This window comes from Typopeltis vanoorti, chromosome 21 (genome assembly GCF_054136105.1).
Source record: "Typopeltis vanoorti isolate ZY-2024b chromosome 21, IOZ_Tvanoo_1.0, whole genome shotgun sequence".
Classification (NCBI taxonomy): Eukaryota; Metazoa; Arthropoda; class Arachnida; order Uropygi; family Thelyphonidae; genus Typopeltis; species Typopeltis vanoorti.
The window spans coordinates 71,210,849-71,231,059 of NC_143569.1; the positions used below are offsets into that span (position 1 = coordinate 71,210,849).

At 34.4% G+C, this 20,211-nt stretch overlaps 1 protein-coding gene across 5 annotated transcripts in view; it reads left to right on the top strand.

The window, feature by feature from the left end:
• The window catches only part of Pak (serine/threonine-protein kinase PAK 3-like protein), a 392,921-nt gene that overhangs the window by 244,139 nt on the left and 128,571 nt on the right, over positions 1 to 20,211 (top strand). For 4 of the 5 annotated variants that reach the window (XM_090410869.1, XM_090410868.1, XM_090410867.1 and 1 more), the window contains one exon: positions 445 to 510. The exons of the other annotated variant lie outside the window; for it this stretch is intronic. In XM_090410869.1, coding sequence (XP_090266995.1) covers positions 445 to 510 — 66 coding nt within the window. The remainder of the gene's footprint in view (positions 1 to 444; positions 511 to 20,211) is intronic. 5 annotated transcript variants of the gene reach the window in all.

Genomic DNA, 20,211 nt, shown 5'->3' on the forward strand with positions numbered 1-20,211 from the left:
CACACATGCGATAAATGAGGTGACAAAATTCACCAAAATTTGTTGAATTTTGTCATACATGAAAAGGTATTTAGTGTTTGCATTTAGAGTATAGAGGTCCTGCACAGGATTGAGTGTGACATTATATAATATTGATTAGCAAAATGTCAACTGGTGAACAGAACGTGCACTGCAAAATTATGCACTAAGTCAGATAATATATATATATATATATATTCAGTACCATTTTAAATCTTATTAGTTATGCAGACAATCATGGGGAAGTCGTGATTTTCAGAAATTTAACTTATTTTTCTGCACAGTTATAATATTGTGTATGGCTTTAACATTCCTTTTTTTTTTTTTTTGGTTATATACGTGCATTTATTATGAATAACCAATTTATAAAACTAAATTATTACAGTATTTACTAATTTCAGTACTCAATTTTGATTCTTTTTTCAGAGGATGAGTCATCTCGTTCATCCCTCTCCATCTGAAAGTCAGATTCTTCAGTTTTTTTGCCATATGGTTAGTATTTGGTCTTGTTGGGTTTGCAAAAAAAAACAAAACAAATTCTGTGTTTGCATTTTAGTATCAAATGGAAGAGTGGTGGTTGTCATTTGCTGTTTAGCATTAAGTGTTCAGAAGTCTGTTCATTCAGTCTCTTTTTCACATCGGTTTGAACATTTTCTTGGTAATGTTAACAATACTGCTTCATTAGAATTTCTTTTAAGTAAACTTTACAATCTTAATATATTCATAATAGGTGTTATGAGCTAGTCAAATTACAAATGGTGGTGTTATCAGGTCACATAAATGCTGTATTAGGTACTTTGTAATCAAATTTTACGGAAGAAAACTCTTGATAAAAAAACTAGTAATGAAGTCTTAATTGGGCTATTATAATATCCCTTGCACATGTTAAGTGCACTTTTAGGAAATGAATAATAAAATTCATTCATTTTGAGCATAACGTTATTTTCACATCCTTCCCCAGATAAAATTTACATTCAGTAAGTTGGAATGCTTTGAAAGAATCGTTAAAAACTAATGAATGAGATCACAGTACACGTTATTTATTTCCACTGTACTGATGACAACAGAATGATAAAATAATATTTATTAACTTATTTGCTATTTTGCTGGTATTATATCCAGCATCTTAAGAGCACAAAAACAGTTTGTCATAATGGGACTAGTTAAAAAAAAAAAAAAAAAAAACAGACAACACAAGGAACTAAAGTTCTAATTAGGTGCCATTTATGTTGGAAAAAGGGAGAAAACAAATATTAATTAGATCTTGAAATGTTGAAATTTGCCTTGGTGAACATAAAACATACATCCAACACTACCATTATGTCAAGTTCGGTCTAGCAGACCATGCCTAGGATACCACTTTGCACAAGATCAATTGGAAGAAAATAAAAGTGCCACACAGAAGTAATAAGTCAGAGAGATTGTTTTTGGAATCAACAGAAGCTTCTAAACATACTCCAAACTCAACAAATATGTCTATACAAATTTACCAAAAATCTGGGTAACAGTCATTTTAAGATCTAATTAATATTTTTTTTTCTCTTTTTCCAACATAGATGGTGCTTAATTAGAACTTCAGTTTTTTGTATTGTCTGTTAATTTTTTTCCCCACTGTTATACCAAATTGGTGTTGTTTTGCATAGTGTGGCAAACTGTTTTTGTGCTCTGAAGATGCTGGATTTATAAAACCAGTGAAATATCAGCAAATAAGTTAATAAATATTATTTTCATATCATTCTATGTTGTCATCAATACTGTGAAAATAAATAACATATAATGAACGAGAGCACATTTGTAATATTTGTGTTGACTTAGTAAACTCTATCGAGATAAAGACCTGTTTTTATTGAATAATTATTAAAACGGATAAAGAAATTTCATTAAAACTTAAAAGTGATGCATTTAATAATATGAAGTAATTTTCCCTTACATTAGAGTTTTAAGAAGGTACTAATTAGTTACTGATTATATTAATGTCATTTTATATTCCTGGCATAAAATGATGCTATACAGAATTTGTTTACTTGAAGTTGTTTTGCATCCACATTCGTGTTTTTTCTTTTTCCTGCTTTTTCATGAATATTGGTATCATTTTAAAGAATACTGTCCTTGAAATTAGGGAGAAGAAATGTAACATGATTATTAGCACCAAAGGAGGGAGTTTATTGGCAGTGATTAGAAAAGAAAACTGAGAAGATGGTGTTTTTGTTTTTAAATTAGCTATGCGAGTTTGTGATTTTTTTTTTTTTCATTTTGTTGCAAAAAATACTATTCTAACATGGTTTCAGTCTAGTATTCAGTCGGTATCATGGCAAGTAAAAAGGTTGATCTGCTATGGGTGTTGTGACTTTGTTTGTGGATCCATCCATCCATCTGTTCATTGGACATTAACAGATACCATTTGGTCACTCAGATGCTTGGTGTTGTGCAACACCAGTCTCCTTGCCATGGGGTCCTGTTGTATGCTTTTCTGGAGTCTTCAACTGTCTCAAGATCAGTCACTCCAGACATGCCATCCATCCATCTCACTGAGGGTGGATGGACGGTGTGTCATCACATTTGTCATCCTTTCAGTATATCATATTCCCAACAGCCTTCTGTAACACAGCATCTCAAAAGCAGCTATTATTTTCCTATCAGACTTCTTTAGGTTCCAAGTCTCACATCCATAAGTCACTGTTGGAAAAAACAGGTGCATCTGCAATTCTCAACTTTGTTTCTGTGGAGATAGATCCATCCTTCCAGATTTTAGACAAGTCTGACTGTTGTTTTAACCACCTAATCTTCTTCTGAACATCAATTCTTCACATTAATAATGGATCTCAGGTGCTCAAGCTTGCTGACTTCTTTAATTCTTTCTCCATTAAGGTACACTTGTTTCTCATGGGCTTCCCTGTCTATATTTCCTTTGAGAATCATGATCTTTGTCTTAATAGGATTGAGGTGAAGTCCTCTGTTCTTACTGATCCCATTAACTTTGTCAAGAATTTGTTCTAGTTCTTCCTTGTCATTACAAATTAGTACTGTATCATTAGCATACCTCAGATTACTAATTAATCTACCACCTACCTTAATTCCATCTTAAGCTCATCCAATGCTGCACACATGGTGTTCTCGGCATAGATACTAAAAAAATGAGGGAAAAGTATGCATTCTTGCTTAGCTCCCTTTCCAGCCTGAAGACAATCAGTTAATCCAACATGTGTTTTTACCATGACTTCTTGTTCACTGTACATGTTAACTATCAACTTGCTAGTGTGTGGAGGAAAACCCATTATTTTTATTCACTTCCAACAATTTCATATGCTGAACAGAGTCAAAAGCTTTGGAGTAGTCTATGAAACACAATACTATGGGGGAGTCTAAATTCTTTATAGTTTTCAATAATCTATCTAAGGCAAAGGATCTGATCTCTGATACCCTTACCTTTCCTAAAACCTGTTTGTTCCTCAGACATCTCTCTCTCAACTTTGGCCCAAATCCTATTTAGTATGATCTTTAATAAAATCTTGCCTGCATGATAAATTAAACTAATAGTTCTATAGTTCTTGCAATCCTTCATATCTCCCTTCTTATGTAGTGGTATGAAAATCAACTTCTTCCAGTCTTTAGGTCATAATCCTGTTTCTCATATCCTTGTAATCAATCTATGAAACACTCTTATCCCTCCATCTCCTTTAGCCTTAATTAACTCTGTTGGGATTCCATCTGCACCCAGGGCCTTATTGCTATTAAGCTGTTTAACTGCTCTTTCAGCCTTATGCCTAAGTGGAGGAGGTTTCAAATAAAAATTTTTCTGGTGAGAGGACTCCTCCAAATTTTTTTTATCCTTTCTGCTGTACAGTTATTGTCAAGGGATCATATGCCTTCGTCAGCTATCAGAATAGCTCTTGGAAAAGCCCATAAAATTACATATGCCATTAAAAGAGAGAAGTAATATGAATGAATGTTGAAGTAGTAATAGTAAGATATGGAGAGTGAAAAAGTCCTTTGATTTGTGTAGCTAGCATCATTCAGAGTTGAAAATGTTATTAAAGGGAAAAGACTCTGAGTTTAGTATATCATAAACAAAAATTTCAGCTTTCAAGAAGGAATTTGATTACAAAGATATTAAAGTACTACTCAAGCTGAACTAAGGGTTAGATAATATGGGAACCCTGTTGTAACATCCAAACAGGGAACTTTCATTCACTCAGGACTCCATTAAGCATGGTAGTTCACTTATCAGCAGTGATCACCTTCTATTTAGCTTTTGGCATAGATGTTTGTAAATGTCTACTTGGCTGACCAAGCTAGTCAGCTGTCTACATATGACCCTTTAGAAGTAAGTGCTTGCATTAAAATAAGAGTTATTATTAGGGAAGTGTTTTGAAACATGCTTCATGATAGTAACTGAAAGTGATATTGAATCTGTTGGTAATGACATAATTTGCGCATCAAATTTGACATAAGCAAAGTTTACTCGCATTACCTGATAACAAGAATTTAGAGATAGTAAAATTTCGTTCTGGATTCAGAAAGCATAGTAAATCAGAAAATTTCTTGGTAGTGATACATGAAGAAATATGGCATACATTTCCAAAACTGATGTTTGCTGTTTATTTTATGTAATTATTTAACCAAGAAATTTATAGTCATATCTGCAATTTTCTCCTTCATATATAATGTTTTACTAAGAATTAACCAGTTTGTCACTATTTTGTCATTATTTTTCATGTAATGAAAAATAATGACAAACTGGTCATTCAAAAAGATTAAAAACAGATCTGTCTGTATTTTTTTTTTGTAATTTTTTTATTTATTTTTACATATTCTGGAAACCCTGTTCTAGAGACCAACATAGAATTTATTTTAAGCTACTTCAGGTCTCCAATAAGTAAGGCAGTGGTCTCGCGCATGGCAGTGAAATTTATCTTCCACCTAAAAAATTGTTTCCAAAAAATACTCATACCTCCAACCAAAAGCCTAGACTGGGCTCTGAGCACCCAGAGGGGGTCACTCCTTTTAGGATGATAAGCTTCTAGTCTCTAATACATCATTGGGATACAATTGTATCCTGATGATGTCTGTGATAGAGATGAAATATTAGAACTATTAAACCTGTCTCGAATTATTTCTCTGTGTTGTTTTTATTCCATTAAATCTAATTGTGTAACACTACCTTTAATAACGGGTGGTTTCGTTATTGGAATCGAGTTGCTTCAAATATTTGCCATAATTGAAAAACATATTCTTGTTGGGCATATATTGCTTGTTGAAAGAGTTAAGTTTCACTACTATAATTGATACAAAATTAATAACTGAAAAAACTCACGTACAAAGATTATTTAATAGTATAATTTTTGCCTGTGTGTCACATGAATCTTCAGTACATATTCAAATTAAACAATAACTGACAATTCCAAAAAGCGCTACCTAAGTAGCTGGTGTAAGATAACTAAAAAGGTCAATAAATTTCCTTAAAAAAAAAAAAATCAATACAATAAAAAGTTAGGAAAGATTAGCTGATTTTTAAAGTACTATCTCCCATAAAGGGGATAGACTTAAGCTCTCGGATCTGTTTAAGTTAGGAGAATGAAGTAGAGTTTCACATGTTTCTTTATAAAGGCGTTCCATGAGGAACTGACTATTAATTAATTAATTTTATTATTATTAAATCGATACAAAATATTATTAATCTTGTATCGATATGTCTACTCACGGTATACCTCTTTTAAAAACTTACTGCTATAATTGATTTAGATTCCTTCTGTGGGTTCGAGTCAACATGGAGAAGCTCCTATAAGAAAATACTGTGAGTTGACTTGGTAGTCATTGTAGTCTAGTAAGTGGCTAGTAATATAAGGAGAAACAGCTTTATTAAGGAGGAAGAAAGTTTCAAGTTACACCTGGTCGATTATGTTCTAAAGAAAATACCAAGTACTGATTATTGATATCTAGTATATTAGATAAAGGTGCATTATTAACATTTCTGTTTAACTGATGTTATTCACATTATATCGGCTGTGATTGCCAGTAGTTTCAGTTATGTTGATTTAGAAAGAGAAATGGAAAAAGTAATTACTTATAAGATAATCCTCCTCCTCTTTGTGGAAAGTGGAACATGATCTCCTCTCTGGTTCAATGAATGATCCATTCATGTAGATTGTTGTTTTGCTATATCAGTTGAATTCTAATCATGTTACAAATGGATACCTAACAAATTAACAGTGCAGTGTAAAACATCAAGAAGAAGAAAAGGCTGATGTCATAGCAGAGCTTATTAAAATGGCACAATTACAGAAAAAAGTATTCAAATACTAGTATCATCCAATAAATACTTAGAAGTTTAAGAGCATGTTAACTCTTGAAGCATATGTCACAGCTAGATGGAATGGTGACCAATAATTATACTAGAATATGCAATTAGAAACGCGCACACACTGGCCACTGAATTAGAAACTTTGCAGAAATCACTGGTTTCCATATCGGCATGTGACTGCCAATACTGATCCTCTTCAATTCCCTGCACATGGTTAAGTGAGATGTGGGTTGGGAATCCTGTCCTGTCAGGTGTCTTCTCCCTCCTGGAGATTGACTACCATGTGTCTCCACCATGTCCTATTCTATGACTCTGCTGCATTCCTCATATGAGAGATAGGTCCAGTCTTCTATATTTTTCATCCACCCCAGTCTTTGTTTTTCTCTCCTTCTCTTTCCCTCAACAGTTCCTTTGAGAAGTGTCCTTTGTAGGCAGTTATGTCTCAGAATATGTCCAAAATAGCTGACTTTTCTCTTTTTAATTTCTTTTATCAGGCTCCTATATATTCCTGCTATCTCTAGTACCTCTTCATTTGTCTTTTTGTCCTTCCATGATATTCTCATAATTCTTCACAGCATCCACATTTCAAACGCCTCCAGTTTTTTCATACTCAGATTGGAGAGTGTCCATATCTCTACTCGGTATAATAATGTGGGCCATATGTAACATTTGGAGATTCTTAGTCTTGTTTTCAGATTTAATTCTCTAGATGTCAGTAGATTTTTCATATTGTTGAAAGTTGACCTTGCAATTTCAATCCTTTTCCTAATTTCATCTTCTGTCCTGCCTTTCTCTGTGATCAAGTGTCCAAGGTATGTGTATCTTTGCACCTGTTCTAATTTATTTCATTTTATATTGATGGATATTTTTGGTATTTCCTTTTCTCTTGAAATTATCATGATTTTTGTCTTTAAAGTTGAAACTGAGGCCATACTGTTTGCTGTGCTTGAGGGTTTCCTCTAGAAGAGTCTTGAGGTCATATTTGTTTTCAGCTAGAAGAACAGTGTCATCTGCATATCTTAGGTTATTAATATTCTGCCTACTACAGTGATTCCTTTGAGGTTACTAATTTTATTAAATATTTCTTCTGTGTGCAGGTTAAAGAGAATTGGAGACAAGACACAGCCTTGTCTCACACCTTTCTGAACTGGGAATTCTTCTGAGGTCGCTATTTATTCTTTACTGGGAACTGATGCAGTCTGTTCCCAGTAAAGATTAGTTATTAGCCTAATGTCTTTTCTCTCCATGCCTATTTTTGAAAGGATTTCAATTAATTTCAAGTAATTCAATTACTCTCATGTTGAACATTGTCAAATGCTTTTTTGTAATCTATGAAGCAGAGGTATACATCTTTTTGTTTTTCTAGATATTGTAGAATATCTACAAAATCAAATTTAGAAATTTGATTTTGTAGATATTCTATGATGGTTCTGATGTTGAAAATACAAACAAAACTTCACATAAGAAAAAAATGCAACTTGGTCTGACCTCAAAGAGGCATTTCATTTATTTCATGGATGCACTCAGTAGGACAACATACTCATCACGATGTAGACAAATATATGTCTACATATATTTGTCTACATCGTGATGTAGACAAAGATATCTTGTACGTACATTTTCCTTGAAGCCACTTGTGTATCATTTATTTCTATGTTTATTTTTCTTTTATTTCTTTCAAGAATAACATATAGGAGGACTTTTGATACTTTCTGATGATGCTAATTGTCCTTAACTCTTCACATCTTATCATAGCTTGTTTTCTTGGGAATTGGAACGAAAATTGAGTGATTAAATATCTTTGGGTAGAAATCCAGTCTCGTATATCTTATTGCATAAATTTGTTAGAAATTTCAGTCCTACTTCATCGAGAGCCCTCAACCATTCTAGATATTATCTATTCCTGCAGCTTTATGTGGTTTTAGTTTTCTGATGGGATTTTCAACTTCACAAAGTAAAATGGGTGGTCCTTCTAAATCAGTCTATTCAAGAATATTATTTTTTTGTTGCTCTTATAATTTTCTTGTGTATTCATTCCATCTTTCCATGATTTCTTTTTTATCCATTAGAATATGGTCTCTTGAGTCTAATGACACCTGCATGATTCACTGTATTTTTGATCTTTTCATACATTTCTATGCTTCTGTGTTTTCTATGTCCGTGCATTTATTCTTAATCCATTCCTCTCTGGCTTTCCTGCATTCTTTTTTTATTTATTTATTCATGCTTTTATATTAAGGTTTGTTCTTTAACTTTTTTCTTTGTTCCATCAACTTTAATAATTTTTCATTAATCAAAGGTTTATTCCCTTTCCTTCTTAATTCTGGGAGTGTATTTTTGGTTGCTTCGTTAATGCTATTCTTGAATGTTTGCCAGTTCATGTTAGTTTCATCAATTGGTGTTCTATTTTCTGTGAGTTGTGTCAGACTTGTTAAGGGATTTTATGAATTCTTTTATAAAGCAGTCTTTAACTCCTTGGTTATTAAGAGAGTCTGAATTATAAGTTTCTCTTATGAATAGTTGGCTTGGTATCCTTAAGTTTTATTTCTATTTTTGCAATCACTGGGTCTGATCCTATGTCTGCTCCAGGATATGTTTTTGTTATTGCATTTTGGAATCCTTTGCTTATTGTTATATAGTCAGTTTGGTTTCTATATATGTCTCCAAGGCTTTTCCAGGAATTAGAATTCCGGGAAAAAATATAGTCTTCTGGGAGTATGTTTAAATAGTGTGTTGGCAATTATTAGGTCATTGGTTTCACAGAATTGAATTAATCTTTCACCTCTTTCATTTCTGGTTCCAAGCCCTTGGTTTCCCATCCAAAATGAGATTTTTTCTGAGCCCACATTTGCATTTAGGTCACCCAGCATTGTAATAATATCATCTGACTTAGCACTGGAGATTGCAGTTTGGATGTCTTCATAAAAATGTTCCAACTCTTCATCTGGGTGGTCTTGGGTTGGTGCATATGCTTGGATAATATACAAGTTGAATGATTGTGCAGTTATGATTTTGTCATTTATGGGCCAATAACCATGTAGAGATTTTGCAATTCTATTACTTAGGACAAACGCTACTGCGTTAAGGTGTAAGTCACTGCTGGAGTAGATTATAGTGAGATTTTTTTTCTTATTATTATTCCTGAATCTGTCCACCTCACTTCACTGATACCTGCAATATCAGCCTTCACGTCTAATTCCTGGATTAAGTTGTCTAATTTGCCTGCCTCATAGAGTGTTCTGACATTCCATGTTACTATTTTTAAGAGATTGCTCCTTGTTTTCAGACAAGGGACATCTGAGAATATCCTCCCTGGAGGATTTGGGATATCATCTTCACAGACTACCTTAGTAGTTCTTGTCTTACAGTTCCTGGTTTCAAGCTCTTCTTCTTCCCTGTAGCTATGAGAGCTGATGGTTGCAGGGGTCTCAACCACATCTCTAACTTCATATTGTGACATGGTGTGTTTCATGGTTGGCAACAGATAAATACGTGATGAGGCTCCAATCTCTTCCATGACCACTGGCCACAAGTATCTTAGATATCAGGAGCGTGCCTTCGATGTGCCGCACATCTTGCTGTCATGTCCCTGATGCCATTGATCAGTCGATGTTGATTCTTCTGCCATCTTGGCTGAAGATGGCAGAAGAATTCCAGACTTCGTGCACATAAAGGTTGACATTCCCTATTTACAGCATTCTATTTTGCTGATACCCTCACTTAGTTTAGCCCTCCAGCTGAGGCAATTTACTGGGGTGCACTACCAACTTCTTGGAGCCATAAGTGAGAGTTGAGTGTATGTGAGGACCAGGGCCCAATATCCTGGCCCTGAGATCAGTGGCTGACATCGATACTAAGGTGTTACCTCTCCATACACCCCATACATCCTGACAGGGTTGGGAATAGCCTTCATAAATGCTTTGGTCAGTTGCTGTGAAGGACAAACAGAACAGGAAGTTCTGTTTGTCCATACAAGCCTTCTCAGATGACAGCAATGTCATTCCTGAGAGACTGTCTTAGGACCACAGTTATGCCTCTTAGACAAGCAATGTGGGTTATTTTTCCACTGATGAAACATCTGTGATATCTCACTTTTTGAGAAACCAGTCAGTCTCCTATTTCAAAATCATCTTATTGTGGGCACCCACAATAAGCCCCAAAAGATCCTTTGTTTTTCCCATTTGTGATCAACTGTTGATTAACTGTTCAACTTTTTAACAATTGATCAACTGTTGATTAACAATCAATTGTTGATCAATACTGTTGAAACTGCTGAACAGCAGATTCGTAAATAGTTGACTAGAACACGTAATACACATGACCAAGTATTTTGCATATACACTGAAGTGACATTTACATACATTTATACAAATGTTCCTAATTCAGTGGCCAGCATGTGTGTGTGTGTGTAGGATATATATACATATATATATGGGGAAGGTTTTGATTTTGCTAAGTCTCTTTAGTTTAGTCATTTTGCCATATAAATTATAATTTCAAATGATATTTTCAATGTAATGGCAGGATTTAGGAGAGGCTAGTTAGCAGATGAAAGATTCAACTTGATTTTATAGATTGTTTACCAATTACAAAATTTTCCTTTTTTTATTGAATGAAAATTATTAATGGGAAGTTAAAAACAGTTGGTCTTTCCAATTTGATATGCACTACATATTTACTGTGTATAATAATTAAGTACAAGAAGTTACTGGAAAATGGTTTGAGTTTAAATCATGTGTGAGACAGGATACACATTATCTCCACTGTTGTTCATCATCTATATGGATCACAAAGTGATATTAAACTGATATCAAAATTGGAGATGGTAATCTCAGCTCTTTACTTTATGCAGATGATGTTATACTTTATACTGTTATACTATAATCCAGTCCAAGTCTTCAAGGTTCCCTGATTAAATTGAATAGCTTTTGTAATAAATTCAGTATGAAAATTAGCAAAAAACAAGACAATGAAAATAGGCAAAAACATTGAAAACATCAACTGCATCTGAATGGAGAACTTATAGAATAAGGAACACGTTTCAGCTATTTAGGCACAATTTTAAGTCCATTTCTATTTAGATTTGGTCAGTGTAGCAAGGTCTCACAACTCTCTTTGTATAAACTTTCCAAAAGACTATTACTTTTATGGAGAACCTTAATTTTTTTTCCTAAGAACTCAGTGTCTGGTGATGATAGCTTGTTATGCATGTCTCAATTGCTCTGGTTTACGGATCCTAATATAGTCTAAATGCTTATCACAGTGCATGGCTGCAGATCTACCTGTTTGGTTAAAATATGATAAACCACACTGGAAAGGAATTTGATACACTCCAGGGTGGTCCGAAGTCAGGTGTTTATCTTTAGCTGAGCCTAGAAAAGGAGATGCCTTTAACATAGGGAATGGAGAGAAGATGAACCACTTCTGTATCACTATTTTGACGAGGGGAAAATGACAATGAAACTCTATAGTATTTATTTTGTGGTCACATGATTTGGTAAAACCATTATTAAGGAAGGTGGAGTTAATGTGATATATTTCTTGGGAAAGCAGCTATTCAGTGGAGCAAAGAACTTGTGCTCGCCATACTAAAGTCTTAATGATGTCAAATTTTTAACAATTATGATGGTGTGAAAGACGAAGAATATGAAGTAGAGTATGTGTTTCCTTTTTGAATACTGAGAAGGGAAGGCTGCCATCTGGTGGAAGTAAAAGGAGACCAAAAAAAGCAATCCGATTGTTCTCTTCTAACTCAAGAGTGAACTTGATGTGATGGTGGAGGTTGTTGATCTTATTGACAAACTGTTGTAGGTTTGTATGGGGACCCATACCAATATGCAAACATATCTGTACCATAAAGATGGCTTAGGAAGGATGCTATTCAGTATACGTTGTTCAAATCTTTCAATGAAGTAGTTAGCTGGTGTAGAAGAAAGAGAACATTTGTGAATAAAGACACAACATCTAGGCTAAAGGAGATCACCTGGGAAAAGACGAAGCTCTGATATCTTTAAAATAACTATTTTTGACAAATGAAGAGGACTTTCCTTTGAACATCAAAACAATTTGGGAAGGTTTTTTGCAAATTTATAGCATGTGAAATCAATGTAGTCCACCACAGGTTGTAATGGAATATTTGTTTTGTTTACTTCTTGCATTCCATATAAACGAGGAGGATGCCTATAACATTTGAGTTTCTTCTTGGTTTCCTCATTGCAATTAGAAACATTATCTACATCTTCAGATCAAAAAATTAGAATAATTAAAGAGAATGTGTTGATTGATTTGTAGTTCTAATTTATTGCATAGAAGATGATATTAGCAAATATGAATTAACATAATCTAAATCACTTACTTTGTAGATTATATAACCATGTAAATATATAAAAATGTAATATAAATTATAAGAAAATTGTTATTTGAAAACATTCACTAAAATGAGAATAATTTTCAATATGGTTTAAAATATTAGAATATTCCAAATTTTTCTGATTGGTTTTGAGGAGAGCATAGAAATAGCATATATTTCAGTGGCTGTGGGACTGACTTGTGTGTGAGGAATCTTTTGCACATGGAATTCAGTTAATCGTTTACTAAACATGGGTTGAACAAGTGACATATCAGAAGCTAAGAAGTTTCGTATGGTGTCTACACAAAGAAGGCCAGACTTAACAGTTTATAGCTAAGAAATTGAAATGTTCTCAAGCAAGCTTGAGTAGAGTATTGAGACAGTATTCTAATAACTAGGGTTTTCAAAATAGTTATTACCTTTAGTAGTTAATACCCAAAGTAGTTATTACCTTTCGACTGCAATAGCAGTCGAAAGGTAATAACTACATCAAGAGATAAGAGGAGATTAAAGAATATCATGAAGAAAACCACTTCTAAAGTGTGAGATATTTTCACAGGAGATGGAAAGAACTAGATGTGAATGTGTCTAAATCTATGATATTAAGGCGGCATCACAAATTGGGTTTTAAATCACATGTGCCTGAGACAGAGCCATTTATGACTTCTGAGCAAAAGGCAGCTAGAGTGCGATGGTGTAAGCAAAGACTGTTGTGGGGTCAAGAGGACTGGAAAAAGGTATTTTTTAGTGATGAACGTATGTTTTGTGTATCCCATGGTTATCAAAGAATACTTGTTTAGTATCTTAAGCAAGAAGCATTTGATAAAGAATGCATGAAACCTTTGGTGAAATTTGCAACCTGTCATGGTTGCAAATGAGCTTTTATGACTGCAGAGGGTCCAGGTAGGCTGCGTATTGTGTATGAAGGAGTGGATTCCAAAGTGTACTTAAGAAATTGAGCACTTTGTTACTGGCATCAGAAGATTTATGTGATGGTGATTTCCTTTTCACAAATTCAGTTTCTTGTCACACTTCTAAAACCACTACTAGACGGCTCAAAGAAAGGCAAATCAATATAATTCCGCTGACAAACTCACCAAATTTAAACCCATTCAGAATTTGTGGGGAATTATGAAGAAATGTCTTCAGGAAGTTGCCCCAAGAGACAAACGAACTTCTTTCTAGTCTGCAGACTATATGGGCATGTTTTGATTAAATAAAAAAAAAAAGACTGTGAACTGCTAGTAAATAATATGCCCAACCATTTATGAACAGTCATAAAGGCTAAGGGGGGGGGGAGTGCAACAAAGTACCAATTATCATGTTTCCCTTTGACTGTAAATCTGCACATTTATTTTTGCATTATTGTAATATTTTGAACCACATTAAAAATTCCAATTTTGTGATTGTTTTCAAATAACAGTAATAATAAATTTAGTTTAATCCCTTATCCAAGTGTAAGCAAACAAAGTTTTCACCTGAATTATCTTCAGGACTCTGGCAAGTCGTAGTAAATGTGGACCAAGCTCTCATCACTACTTGTATTAGTATCTCCCATAATGCAAAGCACATCTCCTTGCAGACATGCATAATGCTATGCATTAAGGGAAGGCCACTACCCAGACTGGTTTCGAACTTTATTGAGGTCTCATCAGTGGGAGCCAGACCCAGAGGTGGTGATACTAAGGTGGAGGTAATGGAGAAGTCATATTTGCCTATGCAAGTTGCCAAAAGGTGTCTCACCTTATTATTAAATTACTCTGGATTTAGAGAAAGATGTTGGAAGTTTTTTTACTTTAAATTTTTTAAATTAAGTTTAATCTTTTATCCAAGTGTGAGCAAACAAAGTTTGTGCCTGAAATATCTTCAGGACTGAGACAACTCATGGTAAAGGTGGACCAATCTCAAGCTCAAGAGCACAATAATCCAGGTGTGGTCTTATCAAAGCCTTATAAAGAGGCAAAATTCCTTACATGTCAAGGTTGACTTCAACATAGAAATTATCCTCTGAGTTGTATTTGCAACTTTTGCTATGTAACCTTTGAACTTTAACTTCTTAAACACCAATACACCAAGATCCCTTGCCTCTTCGGTTTCTTGTAGCATAACCCCGCTAATATAATATGCCGCTGGAACCCTAATCATGCCAAAGTGCATATCTTTACACTTACTAACATTAAACTGATAGCTATTTTCATTTGCACAGAATTTCCAGTCTATTCAAATCATTTTGTAATTGCTGAATATCAGTAGCATCTGTGATTGCCCTGCCTATCTTTGCATGATCGGCAAACAATTGCACATCTGATGATAGTCCATGCTTGATCATTAATGTATATACATTGAACAATAATGGCCCAAGGACTGAACCCTGAGATACACCACTAGTTACCTTAAATCTGGCAGATTCACACCAGCTGTATACTACTCTTTGATGTCTGTCAACAAGACCCTGATCCAAGTCAAAAGATTATATTCCAATGTTATATTCCAGCCTTTTGTGTGGTATTCTATCAAATGCCTTAGAAAAATCTGACATTATCATAGTGTATCCATTTCCTTTATCCACCTCGGCCGTAACAGTATTATAAAATATGAGCGAATTGCTAAAACATGACCTTCTTTTAGTAAACCCATGCTGTTCGCTGCAGAATATAGAATGCTTGTCTACCCATTTCTGCATGCGAATTCTTACCAACTTCTCTAGAATCTTCGCTCCCACACCAGTGATACTAATCGTTCGGTAGTTAGACACATCTGTTTTTGCACTGCCCTTGTGCAACGGAACTATCATACATTGCTGTGGTATTATTCCTGAGCTGAGACTCAAGTTACACAAATGAGTGAAAGGCCTAGCCAATTCAGCTGAACATTCCTTTAGCAAACAGGTTGATATTCCATCTGTATCTATTGACAAATTCTTATCGAGGTTATACAATAGTTCTTCAATCTCATCTTCATGAACCTCTAACTCTTCATCCAACGTAGCAGTAGCACTATGCACCATTCTACATAAACTTGGTTGATATATCTTAGCAAAGTGAGCACTCATTAACTGAACAATCTCCTTGGTTTCTGACACTCGTGTACAATCTGCATTCAATAAAGTTATTCATCAACATTCATTCTGTCTATTCCTTGCGGCATAATGATAAAATTCTTTTGGATTGCCTTTAGCTTGCATGGCCAATTTCTTTTCATACTCTGTTTTAGCTTTCCTCACAATACTTGTTACTTTTCTGGCCTGAGCTTTATTTATATATTTCATAACTCCTCTCACTCTTATTCTCACGATATTCTTTCCACATCATCATCTTGTGGATGTCTTGTTCAATAAGGTTGCACATCCATTTCACTCCCAACCTATTTATTCTTCGAAAACTAGGGATACATTGAGATACCGCCTCATTCAAGCACTTTTTTCAAAGATTCACATTTTTCCATTTAGTAACTGATACCATGGGACCAAACATAGTATTCTCCTAAGTTGATCATAATTTCCAGCTTTGTAGTTCAGCATATAGCCTGTTTTAATCAGAACTTCGATACACTTAGATACTTCCAAGAAAGTACAGCATGATTACTCTGACCAATTGGTGATAAAATTGCCATATTCTTGACAGAGATCCCTTCTGATGCTATTTGACCTCGAATCCAACACTATTTGACCTCGAGTTCCTTCTTCCACATTCTGCTTGAGAAAGTTGCTCACAACAATTCAATAAATTTCTGTTCTTTCTTATCACGAGATTTCTGTTCTACCCAGTCAATGTTTGGAAAATTAAAGTTGCCCATAATGATCATTCGCTTGGTACCCATAAGGCAAAATTAGCGATGCATTTCTTCATTCCCTACAACTGACCCGCCAGGCCTGTAACAACGCCCCACCATATATTTCATTCTGTTAAACTCCACTTTACACTAGACAGACTCAAACTCATCACTAAATGGGATATTGTTACCATCTTGTTTTCTTGTATTTCTATCCTAACTGGACTTAAGGCATCTGATATCATTAGTAGCACACCTCCTTTCATATTGCTTCTGTCATTCCTAAAAATAGTATATCCGTTACGCTTGATCCCACTTATCATATCTGATTCTGATAGCCAGGTTTCAGTAATGCCATCAATCTCAGGCCACATCATATTCAATAAAGCAACAAACTCAGCCCCTTTGTTTCTAATGCTCCTGGCATTTGTGTATAGACATGATAAATTATGACCTAGCCTATTCTTATAATTAGATGTACAATCTATTTGGTCTTGTTCTAGAATTTTCTCTTTTCCCTCCCCAGACATACTTAAAAGGTCTGAACCCAAAGCATATTTTTCCACTCCTTCGCCACACACACATAACCATGTTAGAAGGCATTCATATCTTTATCACGTTTGTATACCATAGCTGAACTTTCGCACACATTTCTTGTATTTCTATCCAACACCCTTGATCACCTAGTTTCGCTGACTCTCTGCATTGGGTCTCATACCAAGAAGTAATTTCTCCAGGTTTCTGATGCCAAATGAATTCAAGTGCAGGCCATCATTCTTATATAAATCTTTTCTGCCATCAAACACACCCTTGACATCCATATCTTCTACATAGCCTGCTTGTGAAATCATTTGCTATCATCGTCTTCCTTCTTAACTCAGTACTATCATATCTAGGTAGTAATCCTACAATTTTTACTCTTTCACATTTCTTTTTCACTTCTTCCAACAGACCTTTCATATCTTCTCTCATACTATGTCTGTTACCGCTTAAATTATTAGTACCTACCAGAACTACATTTCTTTTTTGGTTTTCAAATTTACTTTTTTTCATATTTTTAATTTTCGCTCCCGGAAAACTAGTAATAATTTCTAAAATAATTTCTAATAAACTAATAATTTCTTTTAATCGAGCTATTTCTAATGTTAACATATTCTCAGATAAATTATTATCATCACTGCAGCAGTGCTTTTATTCATCAGGACAAGTGCTCTCCTTTAGCTTTAGTCACTTCCTTGTTACGACAGGTTTTTAAGAGTAGTGAAAACTAAATAATTCTGAAATTATGTTATAAAATGCTTTAGTACAATAACTAAACTAAAATAATATACTAAAAATACACAATTAAATCTTCAACACTTAATAAATCAACAAAAATCACAATTCTTTCAGGAGCTCTCTGACAGTATGTCTTTTCACCTGCTAGCCTCAAAATCAGAATTTGTATCACATAGGAACACTTACGAATAGACATAACTTAGATAATAAATTACACGATAACCACAGTAATTAACTGAATGTATAGATATTTTGTACTGAAAATAACAGTACATCAGTGTGTAGAAACAAGCAATCAAAGGAACTAGATTACAAATTATATACAGCTGTTGGTGGTTACCAATTAAAAACTGTTGCTGTGTGCTAGTCAGCCATCCTCTTATCCGTGCTAATATTCTATAACCTAGACTAATTTTCCTCAATTTATGCAGCAGTCTGCCATGCTGTATTCTGTCAAAAGCTCTAGCAAAATCCTAAAGTATTATCATAGTGTATCCATTCCCCTTGTCTAGTTCAATGATAACATTGTTATAAAATGTGAGCTAAATGACATGAGTACTAAAACTTGCTCACATTCTATAACAATGTTACCATTGAACTAGACAAGGGGAATGGATACATAGTTATAGAATTTGAGCTAAATGATATGAGTAAAACTTACCCACATTCTATAACAATGTAAGTTTCTTGTAACTAATACCTACAATCTGAGGTCGCAACATATTGACTAAGGCAACAAATGCTATCGCTTTTGTTTCTGATACTCCTAGCATTTAAACCTGCATCTATGGAGAAGACGAGCTTTATCCCACTGGATATTGTGTTTAGTGTCAATACTATGTTGTTCCATACCAGACTTTTGAGGTTTCGTGTATTCGATATAATATTGATGTTCATTAATTCATTTTTCTACAGAATGGCCTGTTTGTTCAAAGTATGTTAGATTACATTCACAACAGCTAATGATAGAGGTACCAGTTTGTCTTTTGTAGATGGCAACAGATGAGAAATTTTGTTGATCGGAAAATATGTGGGAATGAGATGATACTTCTTCAAAATTCTACCAATTGGTTCAGAGATGCCAGAAATATAACGGATTGGAACGCTGCAGTCTGTTGAAGAATCCTGAGGTGTTGGAACATAGGAGTCAGTTATCTGCTGGGCTTGATTAAGGTTGTAACCATTTAAATTCCATTAACGTTTTGATAGTGAGAAGTTCTTGCTGTAAACTTGAGGGAGAGGAGCACATCTTATGTGTTCTATTAATTAAAGACTTGATAACACCAATTTTTTGAGAGGTGTGATGAGCAGACTTTTGATGAATGCATCTGCCAGTAAAGGTAGATTTTTGATAAACACTGGTTGATAAATGAATGTTTATCAACCAGTTGAAGTTACTGGAGGCTTTGCATGTCCAAGAATGGTAAACTACCAGTCTTTTCTTTTTCCATGGTGAACTGAATACTTGGGTGAAGGCTATTGATCTGTTGTAGGAAAGTGGTAAGTTCATTTTCAGAATGAGGCTAAATAGCAAAGACATCATCAACATAACAAAACCAATGAGAGGGTTGGGGATGAATGGATGAGAACAAGATATCTTCTAGATAGTTAAAAAAAAAAAAAAAAAAAAAAAAAAAAAAAAAAAAAAAAAAAAAAAAAAAGTTTGGGGCAAAGGTGGAGGCAGAGCACTACCCATGGCAGTACCTTCAACTTGTCTATAGATCTTGTTTTTCCAGCTGAAATATCCTGATTGTATAACAGATTCAAAATCTTTGCAATATCAGGAGGGTAATCATCATATAGTAAACTAACAGTGTCAGATAATGGAATGTTGGTAAAGAGCCAAACAGTGTCAAAGCTGACTAACAAATCCGACTCTTGTATTTGAATATCCTTGATTTTCTCAAGAAAATGTGTGGAATTTTTGATGAATGACTGAATTGTCCAGTGTGGGCAGTTAATAAACGTGAGAGAAATTAGCAATTCTATAGGTGGGAAAGTCAATACAATTCACGATGGGTCTTACTGGATAACCTTCTTTATGGATTTTTGGGAGGTGATATAAACGAGGTGTTCTTCCAAAATGAGTGCACAACTTGTGTACAGTATTTTGATCCCAGCTAACAACTTCATCAAGCAGCTTATTTAGTTGTTTAATTTGCATTTTTGTAGGGTTATAATTAATTTCTTGATAGGTGGAGGTATCCTGTAAAAGGCATTCTGTTTTTCTTTCATAGTCAGCTTATCCATTACTACTACTGCTTTTCCTTTATCTGCTTTCGAAATAGATATGTTGCTATTTTTTCTTAATGAAACTTACTCCCGGTTTCAGCACTCGATAAATTACATGGAGGTAATTTGCTTTCAAAAAATGAAGCAACAACTTCAAAGCATAGTTTATTAGCATCTTCGCTGGAAAGTCCCGACAGATTGCGTTATGCGAAAATTCAAGTTACGGGATGCATTTTGGTACCACAGCGAAGTCATGGCTTTC